This window comes from Ailuropoda melanoleuca, chromosome 1 (assembly GCF_002007445.2).
Source record: "Ailuropoda melanoleuca isolate Jingjing chromosome 1, ASM200744v2, whole genome shotgun sequence".
NCBI classification, from domain to species: Eukaryota; Metazoa; Chordata; class Mammalia; order Carnivora; family Ursidae; genus Ailuropoda; species Ailuropoda melanoleuca.
Genome location: NC_048218.1, coordinates 8,469,782 through 8,483,245, shown reverse-complemented (window position 1 = coordinate 8,483,245; position 13,464 = coordinate 8,469,782). Strand labels below are relative to the sequence as shown.

The following is a 13,464-nucleotide window of genomic DNA, read 5'->3' as shown; positions in this document are numbered from 1 at the left end:
CAGGCCACCCATCAGTGTACGTGCCCGGGGTAGACTTACATGTATGTATTCAGCCCTTCTGGGGCTCAGTAGACATCCTGATCATGACGCAGAGGTGTTGCAGAATCTCAGGATTGGGAGGCCTTCAGAAGCGCTGGCCATCCCCATTGGAGTCCTAAACACAGGGGTTGTGTCCATATTAAGACTCACCAAGGAAATCTCCCCCCAACTCCCGTGACATTTGCAGGACACTGAGTTCTTGCAGGGATCCCAGAGTTGCTGGTGAAGTAGGCAGCTGTAGAGAATGCATCGCCCTTGTAGACCCTGGCCGTCCTTTGCAGTCACGTTGTGTCCTTGTTCTCTGAGCCACTTGGGCCTGGTACGTCTAAGGTGTATGAGAACACCGTACACTTGTGCTCTTTGGCCACAGGCCCAGGGGTGACCTTGGACATGAGCTAATGTGGAGTCTTGAAAACATGCTTCACTGTGTTCAAATGAGCAAGGAAGAAAGGGTGCAGGTCTCCCTTTCCCCCCGGCCCAGTGGGACCCAGGCTCTCTGAGAGCCCAGCAGCGCTGCTGATGTTGTTGTCATTCTGCTGAGCTCTTGTTCGTTACTGAAGTTGGGTCTGTTGTGACTGCATACAGCATGCTGTGAGGGAAGTAGGGGCCTCACTCCCATTTATTTCTTAATCAAGGGGACAAGACTGGAAGCACTGTTTAGGTTTTCCATCATCTGGCACCTGACAAGAGAGACCCAGGGCAGTCGTGTGACATCTCACAACCGCTCCTTTGATAGGTAAGGTGGTCCTCATGGTACATTACCCTTAATGCAAAGGACGCTTTGCCGAGGCTCCTGGTCAGTGTGTTGGGCCAGGGAGGGGGAGATGGGTGAAATTGATAGCATGACCCCATTGTCTGGATGCACAGCAAGTGATTCCCATGATCCCTTGAGTAGCTCTAGGCCAGACACATGTGAATACGTAGTAGGAATTTTCTTAATTTGGTCCTGGGGGGTGGAAGCCCAGTGCATCAGAATCACCTGAGCAGCTTTGAGGTGATGCCTTTTGAGGGGGCCTTTGTAGGGAAATGAGGGTGATCTGGGTCTTTATCGGGGCGGTGGCCACACTGGATGTGGACACTTGAGGGTCATCGACCGTGTGCTTGAGGTGTGAATTTTATTGCAGTACAATCTATTGTACTTGGAAAAACAAAACCCTTCCTTGTTTCCAAAACTAGGTGTGGAGCCAGACACACAGCGTTAGAGAAATGCCAGCTGATTCTGATGCTGGGGGCCCACCCCACAGTCGATTTAATCAATTTGGGGTAAAGCCTGGGCATCAGGATTTTAAAAGCTCCCCCAGGGATTCTAGGGTGGAAATCCCCTTGTCTTTGTCTGCTTTGGTCTCCTAAGCCCAGCGTGGGTGAATCTCCCCAAGGGCATCCTGGTGCACGGGATCGCCGGATGCTGGCTCGATGGTACCCTTCCCACCCACAGATCCCTGTTTGTCGTGCTGGACAGCCTGGCCTGCACAGACGGCGCCATCAGTGCGGCAGCCCAGGGCTGGCTGGTGCGGGCACTCTCCCTTGGTGATGTGGCACGCATCCTGGAACCCATGCTTCTGCTCCTGCTCCAGCCCAAAACCCAGAGGACCTCCATTCACTGCCTCAAGCAGGAGAACTCAGCGGGTGAGCACACCTCCCAGGGCAGTGGGGGAGCTCTGTGTCCCCAGGGGGCCTGGGCCTGGGAGAGAGCAGGGGGCCGCCCGGACGCCAGCTGCCTATGGGGACAGTCAAGGCACTTAGCCCCACTCAGTGGTTTGGCTAGATTCCAATGGTGTGAGGGTACTTTGTAAAGTTGTGAGGCTTCTTAAGTTGTAAGGAGCAGATGAACCAGTGCTTAGAAATGCTGGGGAGTGGGTTTGTTGTTTTCACTGAAAAATCAGATCTTTTTTTAATAAAAGAAATTGTTAGTAACCCATGTTCCAATAAAAATAGCTGATTTTTTATTCTTTTGCTACTGAAAACAATTCAAGTGCACCTGAGGTAGGAGGAAAGAATAACAGACCCTCCTTCCCAGTGTCTCCCAGGCTGGAGCCTTCACTTAGAAGAATCGCAGTTCTGTGTCTGGCTAGGCTGGCACTTCCCTCCAGATCCTGGCTTAGACCGAGGGGTGGTTTAGGCTGCTCAGCTATGAATGGTCGAAAAGTTGAAATTTCCATGTAATCTGGTCAATTGCACTTATCTAAAAAATAACTTTTATTTGTGAACCTTCAACAAATGGTTTCTTTTCTGTCTATCCATTTTTCTATCTACTCTATAAAGTACCCTCCAGCTGTAAATTCTGTGAACAGATAATCAAAAATGCAGAAGAAATAAGCCTTTGAGTTCCAAAAACTTCCAGAGGCATCTTTTTTTTTTTTAAGATTTTATTTATTTATTTATTTATTTATTTATGAACGAGAAAGCATGCACGAGTGGTGGAGAGGTGGGAAGGGGCAGAGGGGCAGGGAGAACAAGAGAGAAAGAATCCCAAGCAGGCAGGCAGACACAGCATACATACACACACACCACCACCACCACCACCACCGCCGCGCCCCTGCCAGCATGGAGCCCAGTGTGGGGCTTGATCTCATGACCCTGAGATCATGACCTGGGCTGAAACCAAGAGTCAGAGGCTTAACCGCCTGAGCCACCCAGGCACTCCCAGAGGCACCTTTAGCACAAATTAGTAGAATATAGGTAGGAAGAAGAAAAACGAGACTAAAATAAACCTGATGAGCACATTACGTGTGGGTGATTAGTACCAGCACGGTTCATGAACTAACATGACTTCCCACGTTAGGTGTGTTTTATGACTTCCTGCAGTTTTCTCAGTGATGATTTTACAAGCTTTGAGTTAGCTTGTGTAGCCCACTGGGCTGTAAATATTCTGTTTGCACCAGTCTTATCTTACAGCGAGAAGCAGCCTAATACCCCATAAGCAGCCATTTCTGAGATGCTTCTCTTTACAAGGTTCCCTAAAACTGGAACCTCTAGTTTTCTTTTGGGAAAGAAAGCTGGCTGCCTTCTCAAAGAAAAGCCATTCTATTATTCCATGTTTATAAGAAAGTAAAATCCAAAGAAGTATAAATTAAGCACCTTCCTCAAAGTTTGGCTATGACAATGTTCCTTTGTGTTAAGAAGAAAGTCCTAATGCCACGCAATCCAGTTTCAAAAGTCTCAGGGCACTTCCTGCTGCTTCCTCTAACCCATGTTTCCTGCTACCTTCCTAATAAGAGAAAATGTCTTTTCCCTGCCATGTCCTTCCCCTGGAAGCAACTAGAAGAGTTCTGCTTTACCCCCACCCTATCTTTATAATATTGTAGATACCTATTTTGAAAATACCACCGTGAGCCTTAGGCAGCTCATCTATTTCTAATGTCTTATTCTTCCTCCTTTCCTAATCATGCTTGATGGTCATGGAATAGATTTGCTGAGAGCTGCGTATGAAAATGGTTTGCCAGTACCTACCAAAGACTTCCTGGCTGTTGTTTTTTTTTTTTTTAAGGAGACCCAAATATTTTAAAGTGTTGTGTATTTTCTGATTACAGAAGTACTAACATGCTTCTTTTAACAATTGGAGTAGGGGCACCTGGGTGTCGTTGAGCGTCTGCCTTTGCCTCAGGGTGTGATCCCAGAGTCCTGGGATCGAGCCCCACATCAGGCTCCTCCGCTGGGAGCCTGCTTCTTCCTCTCCCACTCCTCCTGCCTGTGTTCCCTCTCTCGCTGGCTGTCTCTCTCTTTCTGTCAAATAAGTAAATAAAATCTTAAAAAAAAATTGGGGTAATAAGAGGGTCAGAACACACATAAAAGCCCCCTGCAGTGCTTGCTGATAGAGCTAGGTACCGTTGATGGTTGGTGAGTAGTCTTCCAGATTAGAGCCACATGTTATAGATGCTGTCCCCTAAGTGAGCTCATTCCATACGGCTGGATTCTGCAGTTTGGTTTTTCTTCCTTTACTTAATACATCCCGCACATTGCTCCATATCAGTACATACAGACGTATCCTTTAAGAACCCAGAGAGTCCTCCACAGCATGCATGTGCTGCGATTTTTCTCAGTCTTGTAATGTTTTGTTCGCTTTCCAGCTTGTCTTCACACCTGACCATTCAGCGAATACCTTTACAGCTTTGAAAACCTGCTGACATTTCTGTGGGATACATTTCTTGAAAGGAAACTCATTTCTTGAAAGGAACAAGATAATATGCTTCTTTTAAAATCACCCTCCCCATAAAAGTTGGATACTTGTATTTTCTGTGACAGTGTAACTAAATTATCTGATTCCCTGAACATCTTAGAAGACCTATTCACTTTTACTTGTCTGCCTTTTGCCCATGATACAATGTAGAGTCTGGTGGTGTAGTTTTATGGGGGAATTTTATTAACATCGATCTTTCTGTCTGGCATTAAGATAAAGATCATTCTAGAACTAACTTATCAGAGCTAACCCTTCTGTCCTGAAGTCATTTGTCATTTTGTAATTTCCAGAAGACTTGCATCGTTGGTTTAACAGGAAGAAAACCCCCTTCAAAGAGTCCGGTGGAGCGCCCGAGCTTCAGGAAGGCAGCTCTGAAGAAGGCGTGCCGCTGAGCCAGTTCACCACCGTCGACCGTGAGGCCATTTGGGCCGAGGTGGAGAAGGAACCAGAGAAGTGCCCACCCGGAAGTGAGCTGAGCGAGGACGACCTTCCCTACTACATGGACCTTCCCGACAGGACGGCCTGCAGCGCCCTGGACAGCAGCGAGCACACAGAGTCTGCAGATACGAGCTCTGCCCACACAGACAGCGAGAACACGTCCTCCTTTTCCTCCCCTTCCCACGACCCGCAGGAGCTGAGCAACGAAGAGAGCTGCTGTGCGCCCATCCCCATGGGCGGCAGGGTTTACCCCAAGCGCTCAGCCTTGCTGGCGGCCTTCCAGGCTGAAAGCTTCAAGTCTGGTGCCAAATTAAGCCTGGCACGCGTGGACTCGGACAAGACCCAGGCTTCGGAGTCGTTCTCCAGTGACGAGGAGGCCGACTTGGAGCTCCAGGCCCTCAGCACGTCCCGGCTGCTAAAGCAGCAGCGGGAGAGGCAGGAGACCATCGAGGCCTTGTTCAAGCACATTCTGCTCTACCTGCAGCCCTATGACTCCCGGCGAGTTCTTTATGCCTTCTCAGTGTTAGAGGCCGTGCTCAAAACCAACCCCAAGGAGTTTATCGAGGCGGTGTCCAGGACCAGCATGGACACCAGCTCCACCGCGCACCTCAACCTCATCTCCAACCTCCTCGCTCGCCACCAGGAGGCCCTTGTTGGCCAGAGTTTCTATGGAAAACTGCAGACCCAGTCTCCCAGCGTGTGTCCCCACTCTCTGCTGATCGAGCTCCTCACCTACCTGTGCCTCAGTTTCCTGCGCAGCTATTATCCTTGTTACCTGAAGGTCTCCCACCGAGATGTCCTCGGCAACCGGGACGTGCAGGTCAAGAGCGTGGAGGTTTTGATTAGAATAATGACGCAGCTGGTCTCCGTGGCCAAGTCCGCCGAGGGGAAGAACGTGGAGTTCATTCACAGCTTGCTGCAGAAGTGCAAGGTTCAGGAGTTTGTCCTGCTGTCGCTGTCCGCATCCATGTACACGAGCCAGAAGCGCTATGGACTGGCCACGGCCGAGCGAGGCCGGGCCCTGCAGGAAGAGAGCCTCTTTGAGGAGAGTCTCATCAACCTGGGCCAGGATCAGATCTGGAGTGAGCACCCCCTGCAGATCGAGTTGCTGAAGCTCTTGCAGGTGCTGATTGTCTTGGAACATCACCTGGGCCAGGTCCAAGAAGAAGCCGAAAATCAGCCGGAACTGTCCCGGGAGTGGCGGAGGGCCCTGAACTTCCAGCAGGCCATCAGTGCCATGAAGTACGTGCAGCCCCACCCACTCACCTCCCAGGGGCTGCTGGTGTCTGCCGTGGTGCGGGGGCTGCAGCCGGCCTATGGCTACGGCATGCACCCGGCCTGGGTGAGCTTGGTCACGCATTCCTTACCATACTTTGGAAAGTCCCTGGGCTGGACAGTGACCCCTTTCATTGTCCAGATTTGCAAAAATTTGGATGAGCTGGTCAAGCAGTATGAAAGCGAATCTGTGAAGCTCTCTATCAGGTATGGCAAACTGTTTGATACATTATTATTACTTTGAGGCCAGTGTTTTCAGGGAATGGCTGATGTGTCCTAGAAGCCAGGTGGAGGATAATTTCAGCCTAATCAGAAGCCAGTTTAGCATAGTCAAGAGGGGGTAACAAGGAACTAAATGCTCACATCCTTCATTTTTGATTCCACACAGATACCCAGGCTAGCTGAGTGTTGCAGCCACTCTCCTTGACTTTTGCAAAACAGAAATAAAAACATGCATCACTTTCACAGAATTCTAAAACATCTGAAAACATTTTTTCCAAGTGACTGTATGAATGTTAAAGAGCACGAAAGATGCACCTCATTATTATAACAAGATTTCGTTATGAGGGCCCCAATTTATTGAAGATCATGCTAGTTCTCCGGTTTCTGCATTTATAGGTAGGATTAGAAACTTGACAGCCTCATTCTTAAAAATTCTCAAAACAAGTTTCTCATCTCTTCACCAAAGCATAACCTCCAAGAGGGAAAACATTTCTCCGGATTACCCACTCACTCTTTTGGAAGGTCTGACAACCATTAGTCATTTTTGTCTTTTGGAACAACCCAATCAAAACAAAAAGGTAAATTTGTTTTGTTTTGTTTTTTTCCCTGAGTTTGAGGCAAATTTCATACATTGTTTTGTCTTCATTGGATTATAACCAGTTCAAATAAGAAATGTGCACATGTAAGGAATGTAAATATGTATGCAAGTGTATGCTTGCAAATAATGCAAGTGTGTATGTAAATATGCTTGCACAAATAGGTGAAAGTAATGCAAATGTAGTTTTGTCCTTCTGGCCCTCCGTGAGGCGCGCACCCCCCCCCCCCCGTTGCCCATTTTTTTTATCAGTAACCAAATGGGATAAAATGTCATCTTTTTTGCACACATTTTTTACTTGACCTCATGGTGTTTGTGAATCTGCGGTCTGAAGCCGTTTTAGCTGTCAGTTGCTCTGTACAGTTGGGGATTAAATTTTCGAATGCAACTGCTGCTTTGGCTGAATGACTGAGTTTAATGAGGAGCCTTAGACTCCCAGGTGCCCCTCTTAGAAAGAAGGCTATGGGTTGAAATGCACAGAAGCGTTTTGCTGCCAGACCACTGCCCGTGGGACTTGCTCAGGAGAGCGTGAGGGAAGGGGAGCCGGTGCCACACACACAGCCGAGTCTCATGCTCATTTTCAATTTTAGACCACCGCTGTAAGCGATCCTACCAATTTGAAAAATGCCAAGAATGCCATTCTGGAAGAGTTGCCTCGAATTGTTAACACCATGGCCCTTCTCTGGAGTGTTCTGAGAAAGGAGGAGACTCATAAGAGACCCATCGATCTCCTTGGAGCCACAAAGGGATCCTCTTCCGTTTACTTTAAAACCACCAAAGTGAGAGAACTTCCTCTGTGGTTTTATTATTTCTTTTTCTTATATAATTCCACCAAAGATAAATATGTTCAGAAATACGCACACACACACACGCACGCACGCGCACGCACTGTGGTACTACTTTGCCATAACTCTTCTCTTTCCCGTGTTCTAGACCATACGACAAAAAATTTTAGACTTCTTGAACCCCTTGACGGCCCATCTTGGAGTTCAGTTGACAGCCGCGGTTGCAGCAGTGTGGAGCAGAAAGAAGGTTAAGCGTCTCAGTAAGATGAAGGTAGAGTCTTAAAAATTAAAGTTGTGCTTGTACTTACTCTGCCAGAAATACCAGAGTCTCCTGTTATCAAAGGTGACATCGGAGGCCGGCAGGGGAAGCTGCTGGGGTAGTTTCACTGCTTTAAATGCACAGATGACACAGCTGTGCCTCCAGCTAGGCCTGTTGCGGGGGGGACTCACCCCTGGCTTGTTCTCCGATCTCTGTGTAATGAATACCTAGTACTTCCGGTTAACCTTTTAGATGTAATACCTAATAGCACACATACCATAGTGTATATAGTGTGTGTGTTCCACACAGTAGAGAAACCACCGTGAACCCATCACCCAGCTTGAGGAATGGTATGTCATCCTCCCTGTGAGAACCCCTGCGGGTCCTTCCCTGGTTATAGTACCATCTTACGACTTTTCTTTAAACTATTATTTTAAAGACTATTTTTTTTTTAAGAGCACTCTTAGGTTCACAGCAAAATTGAGGGGAAAGTACAGAGGTTTCCCAAATGCCCCCTGCCCCACATGTGCGTGGCCTCCCCCATGATCAACACCCCCCCCAAGTGATATGTTTGTTCCAGTCATGAACCTACGTTGACACAGCAGGTTCCATAGGCTTTTTAATTTATAAAAATCATACAAAACTGTAAAACCGATTTAAATCCTCACATTCCTATTCCCAAAAGTAACTTTAGTTCACATCTCGTCCGTTCTATATCCACTGACTGGTCCATCACTAAGTCTCCCAAGGATTTGGTTTATTTCTGCAAAACCAACACAGGCCTCTTCCTTTGTCCTCTCTTGACCGTCTAGGTTCCTATCTCATACCTCCCTCAGAGGGTCTGTCCCACCCCCTGGACAGTATCTCAGTGCCCCACATAGGCTCCTGTTCCCTGAGGAGGCAAGAGAGGTGGTGGTCCAGGCCACTCTGCTTAGCACCTGTGGAGTTTTCCTTGGTGGTAAACCTGATCCTTCCAAGTGCGTGCAAGCACAGTTTGCAGACCTCCATCATCAAAAATGGACCTCCCATACCAGGGCCTTGCTGCCAGGGCCAACTATTGAGAACCTGGTTTATCTGGTTTTTCTTTCACTGTCCTCGAACTTTCAGGGCTATCTTTCAATGCCACCCTGCTTCCTTCAGATTGTGTCTGTTTCTAAAATGCTTTCTGAGGGGCACCTGCTGGCTCAGTCAGTAGACCATTCACCTCTTGATCTCAGGGATGTGAGTTTGAGTCCCACGCTGGGTATAGAGATTACTTTTTTAAAAAATGAAATAACATGCTTTCTAAGCTTGAACATACCACTGTCACTGCCCCGTCATCACCTGGCCCTGTTATTCTGAATGTATGTCAGTTGCCAACTACATTCCTGTGATTAAATGCTCAGCGTCCTCTTTACCCCCACCAGTAGAGTCCTTCACCCAGCTTTTGTTTAAATATTTACTTAAAAGATTAAAGCTCTTTCTCCATGGGGCAGCTATTATAGAATACTGCATCGTTCTTATTTTTGTTTTCTCTCTGTGAGCTTTAAGGGAGTTATTTTTTTTCCCTGGCAGATTGTCCCGGCGGCAAGTGCATCCCAGCTGACCCTTGTCGACCTGATCTGTGCGCTCAGCACCCTGCAGACGGACACGGTGCTGCACTTAGCAAAGGAGGTGGTGAAGAGGCCACCACAGATCCGAGGGGACGAGGTCGGAAGCCTGGGGGTCTTCCAGATAAATGCGCAGCACCGTCCTATCTCCGTGTCTTATAAATTGTGTTTGGGAGGGAAGTAGAGGTCGCAGTTGCAACTGGGAGTTCCCGGGGCTGGGGAACGGAAGTGTTCTACTAGGCTTGGGGGAGCCCCCGTGAGGTGTGCCTAATGGGCTTCAGTGCACCTGTTTGAAGGTGGGCGCAGCTAGAGGTCAAGGCCCATCTTTCATCTTTACACCCTGGCCATGGCGCGCCCTGCCTGGGATGGGTTTTTACCAAGTACCTGCAGCCTAAAAGGCGTCATAGAGAAGCAAAGCCAGATACTACTTAAAGGTGGCAAAGACCGGCTTTATTCAGTAGCTAGCGTGTTGGGAGAGAGAGCTGAGCTCAGTTCTGATTTGGGCACAGGCAGCAGTGTTCTTCAGCCAGAAAATGGCGGAGTAGGAAGGGTGAACGAGCAGAGCCTCCAGCAAAGTCAGGGAAGTGGAAAATTCCAAAAAAGCGGGGAGGGGGCTTGGTTGTTGTAAGTGGGCCGTCTGAGTTTGGTGACTGGTGCTCGTGGCAGGCAGGCTCCTACACTCCCGGAGCCTGGGAGACAGAGGCCCTGTCTCTTTCAGTGGTAGTATTTCAGAGGACAGCTCCCAGGTCCTTTAGAAAGACATTTCCTATTGTAGAAGATGCATGTACATCTTGAAGGATTAATAATAATCCTTTTCTTGGGGCGCCTGGGTGGCGCAGTCGTTAAGCGTCTGCCTTCAGCTCAGGGGGTGATCCCGGCGTTCTGGGATCGAGCCCCACATCGGGCTCCTCCGCTATGAGCCTGCTTCTTCCCTTCCTACTCCCCCTGCTTGTGTTCCCTCTCTTGCTGGCTCTCTCTCTCTCTGTCAAGTAAATAACATCTTAAATAGTAATAATAATAATTATCCTTTTCTTAATAAATGCTTTGAGAAGGGAGATCAGGAGCCCATTGGGTGTTGACTCAGCAAATGGCAAATTGTTTCAGCAGCCTTGAGCTCTCGTGGGCAGGCATTTTAAGGGGACGAGGGTTATCATCTGAGGGACCCTGCCTTGAGCTGCTAGAAACCACGGTAGTGTTTGTTCAGGTTAGTGGGGGACGGAGTCATTTCTGCTGAAAGCCCTAGTCCCCACAGGCCTAGTCAAGAAGAGAGCTCTCGGGGCGCCTGGGTGGCACAGTGGTTAAGCATCTGCCTTCGGCTCAGGGCGTGATCCTGGCGTTATGGGATCGAGCCCCACGTCAGGCTCCTCCACTATGAGCCTGCTTCTTCCTCTCCCACTCCCCCTGCTTGTGTTCCCTCTCTCGCTGGCTTGTCTCTATCTCTGTCAAATAAATAAATAAAATCTTTAAAAAAAAAAAAAAAGAAGGAGCGCCTGGGTGGCACAGCAGTTAAGCGTCTGCCTTCGGCTCAGGGCGTGATCCCAGTGTTATGGGATCGAGTCCCACATCAGGCTCTTCTGCTGTGAGCCTGCTTCTTCCTCTCCCACTCCCCCTGCTTGTGTTCCCTCTCTCGCTGGCTGTCTCTATCTCTGTCGAATAAATAAAATCTTTACAAAAAAAAAAAAAAAGAAGAAGAAGAGAGCTCTGGCCAGAGTTGAAAGAGAAAAGGAACGTCTTTGTTAAAGGGCAAGTTAAAAGTTTGCATAATTTTTATGTAAAAGTGAGAAATACAGGTCAGAGGACAGGATTCCTTCCAGGCATTCTGAGAAGGAAGAGAGTCGTCTGGCCACGGTGGAAGCAGTGGCGTGTGAAGGGTGCTAGAATGGAACCATGAAGCTCCTAGAGTTGTGCTTCTCCGTTTCTGCACAGCAGCCGAGAGAGTCCTTGCTACCTCGAGGCCTTTTCCAGTCACGTGCAGTGGTTTTGAAACAGAGCAGACTTTGTGGTTTAACGTTTTTCTAATGCCCTTAGAGCTTTTTCTTTTAATAGGTTTTATTCTTAAATAATCTCTACACCCAACGTGGGGCTCGAACTCACGACCCTGAGATCAAGAGTCACACGCTCCACTGACTGAGCCAGTCTGGCGCCCCAGAGCTTTTTGTGTTTACCAAAGCAGGGTGCCTCAGTGAAAGTGTGGGAGCTGTTTTGTTCTTAGTTAATTTGATAGAAACCAGGGATTTGACTTTGAAATAATTGCCTTCTATCACGTGATTTAAAATTGTCAGGAAAGGGGTGCCTGGGTGGCTCAGTTGGTTAAGCAGCTGCCTTCGGCTTAGGTCATGATCTCAGGGTCCTGGGATTGAGTCCCACATCGGGCTCCACGCTTAGCAGGGAGTCTGCTTCTCCCTCTCCATCTGCCCCTCCTCCCCACTCGTGTGCATACTCTCTCTCAAATAAATAAAATCTTTTAAAAAATAAGTTAAAATTTAAAAAATAGAAGTGTTAGGAAAGATATAATTCCCTAAATGAAAACTAGCAGAATGGACAAAGTGATTATTTAAAAATGGAGTTTTACTCAAACAGGTATTTGTACACCAGTGTTTATAGTAGTGAAAAGGTAGAAACAACCCAAGTATCCATTGATGGATGATTGGATAAACAACATCGGGTCTAACCATGCAATGGAATATCATTCAGCCTTGAAAAGGAAGTTAGTTCTGACACCTGCTACAATAGTAGGTGAACTTTGAGGACATGCCAAGTGATCGTACTTATATGCGGTCTCTGGAGTAGTCCATTGCATACGTACTTTCTACAGAAGGTAGTAGCATGGTGGTTGCCAGAGGCAGGAGGAGAGGGAACAGGAGTTACTGTCTAATGAGGACGGAGTTTCCATCTGGGAAGATGAAAAAGTTCTGGACGTGGATGGTAGTAATTGTTGCACGACAATGTGAACCTTAATGCCGCCGAAATGGACACTTAAAAATGGTTAAAATGGCAAATTCTAGGTATATTTTAAAGATTTATTTATTTTGGAAAGACCGTGAGTGGGATAGGGGGCAGAGGGAAAGAGAGACTCCTCAAGCAGACTCCCTCCCAACTTGGGGCTCAATCCCAGGACTCTGAGATCATGACCTGAGCTGAAATCAAGAGTCGGATGCTCACCCAACTGAGCCCCTTATGTATATTTTATCATGATAATAAGTTTTATAACAAATGAAAGGAATACAGCTTTGGATATTAAGGCATCACACGGGGGATGGCAAACAAAAGCTGAACCTGGGAATCAGCAACGTTTCGGCCATGTCTCACCCTGTAAGTGAGAAAACTGACCAAGAATTTCCTTAGCCGTTTTTATAGTTCCACCTGTCTTAGAGTAGGACTCTTCATTTGGACGCCTCCTCCTAAAGGGCCCCGTGCACACGGCACGGGGGAGCCTCTACAGAAATGTCCGTGCGAGGAAGGCCTGTCACAGCTTCCAGTCAGTTGTGCTAGGGGCCCTGGTCCCTGCCTTCATTCCAGAATTGAAAGTCAACTATGTGCTTCAGTGGTAAGGAATCCTAACTAGTAAAACTGTTTCTGCCCTCAGTCAGCTGTATCCTAGCTGGGAAAAGAGGATAGGCTGGCCTAAAAATTAACACCATGAGGCCAGATTATGGAACCGTCGAGGCACAAGGAATCGGGGATGTAAGTGCACACGGGTGACATCCGTAGCCTTTGTCAAGCCTCCCGCAAATGCCAGGTAGTCTTGTTGCCTTTCAGTCTTGTACATAAATATTAACCCCGAAGAGAGGAGCAGGGATGGAGGGGCCATCAGATCCATGGTGACTTTGCATTTACAACCCTGAGCAAATGTCAAGTGTCAGGAGACTGACCCTGCGCTGGTGGTCACTTCCTACGAGCAGCGTTAAAGCTGCAGCGGCAGAGCAGGCTGTCCTCCAGGAGGAGCCTCTGCGACGGCCTCTGAACATACGGCAGGCACTTACAGTTCTGTTCCTTCATATTACTTCAGTTCCTACAAGTATCTGCAGCTCCTGGGCTTAAAAAAAAAAAACACTAGATCTCATCTGGCTGGCTGTTTGTTTTTT

General features: G+C 48.0%; 1 protein-coding gene across 4 annotated transcripts in view; it reads left to right on the top strand.

The window, feature by feature from the left end:
* Window positions 1-13,464, top strand: part of DOP1B (DOP1 leucine zipper like protein B) — a 104,270-nt gene that overhangs the window by 67,932 nt on the left and 22,874 nt on the right. For all 4 annotated transcript variants that reach the window (XR_004623904.1, XM_011222101.3, XM_019797303.2 and 1 more), the window contains exons 17-23: window positions 675-775; window positions 1,475-1,665; window positions 4,507-6,136; window positions 6,618-6,729; window positions 7,337-7,525; window positions 7,680-7,802; window positions 9,345-9,479. Coding sequence is in view for 3 of the 4 variants with exons in the window: in XM_011222101.3 (XP_011220403.2) it covers window positions 675-775; window positions 1,475-1,665; window positions 4,507-6,136; window positions 6,618-6,729; window positions 7,337-7,525; window positions 7,680-7,802; window positions 9,345-9,479 (2,481 nt within the window). In the remaining variant the exon portion in view is untranslated. The remainder of the gene's footprint in view (window positions 1-674; window positions 776-1,474; window positions 1,666-4,506; window positions 6,137-6,617; window positions 6,730-7,336; window positions 7,526-7,679; window positions 7,803-9,344; window positions 9,480-13,464) is intronic.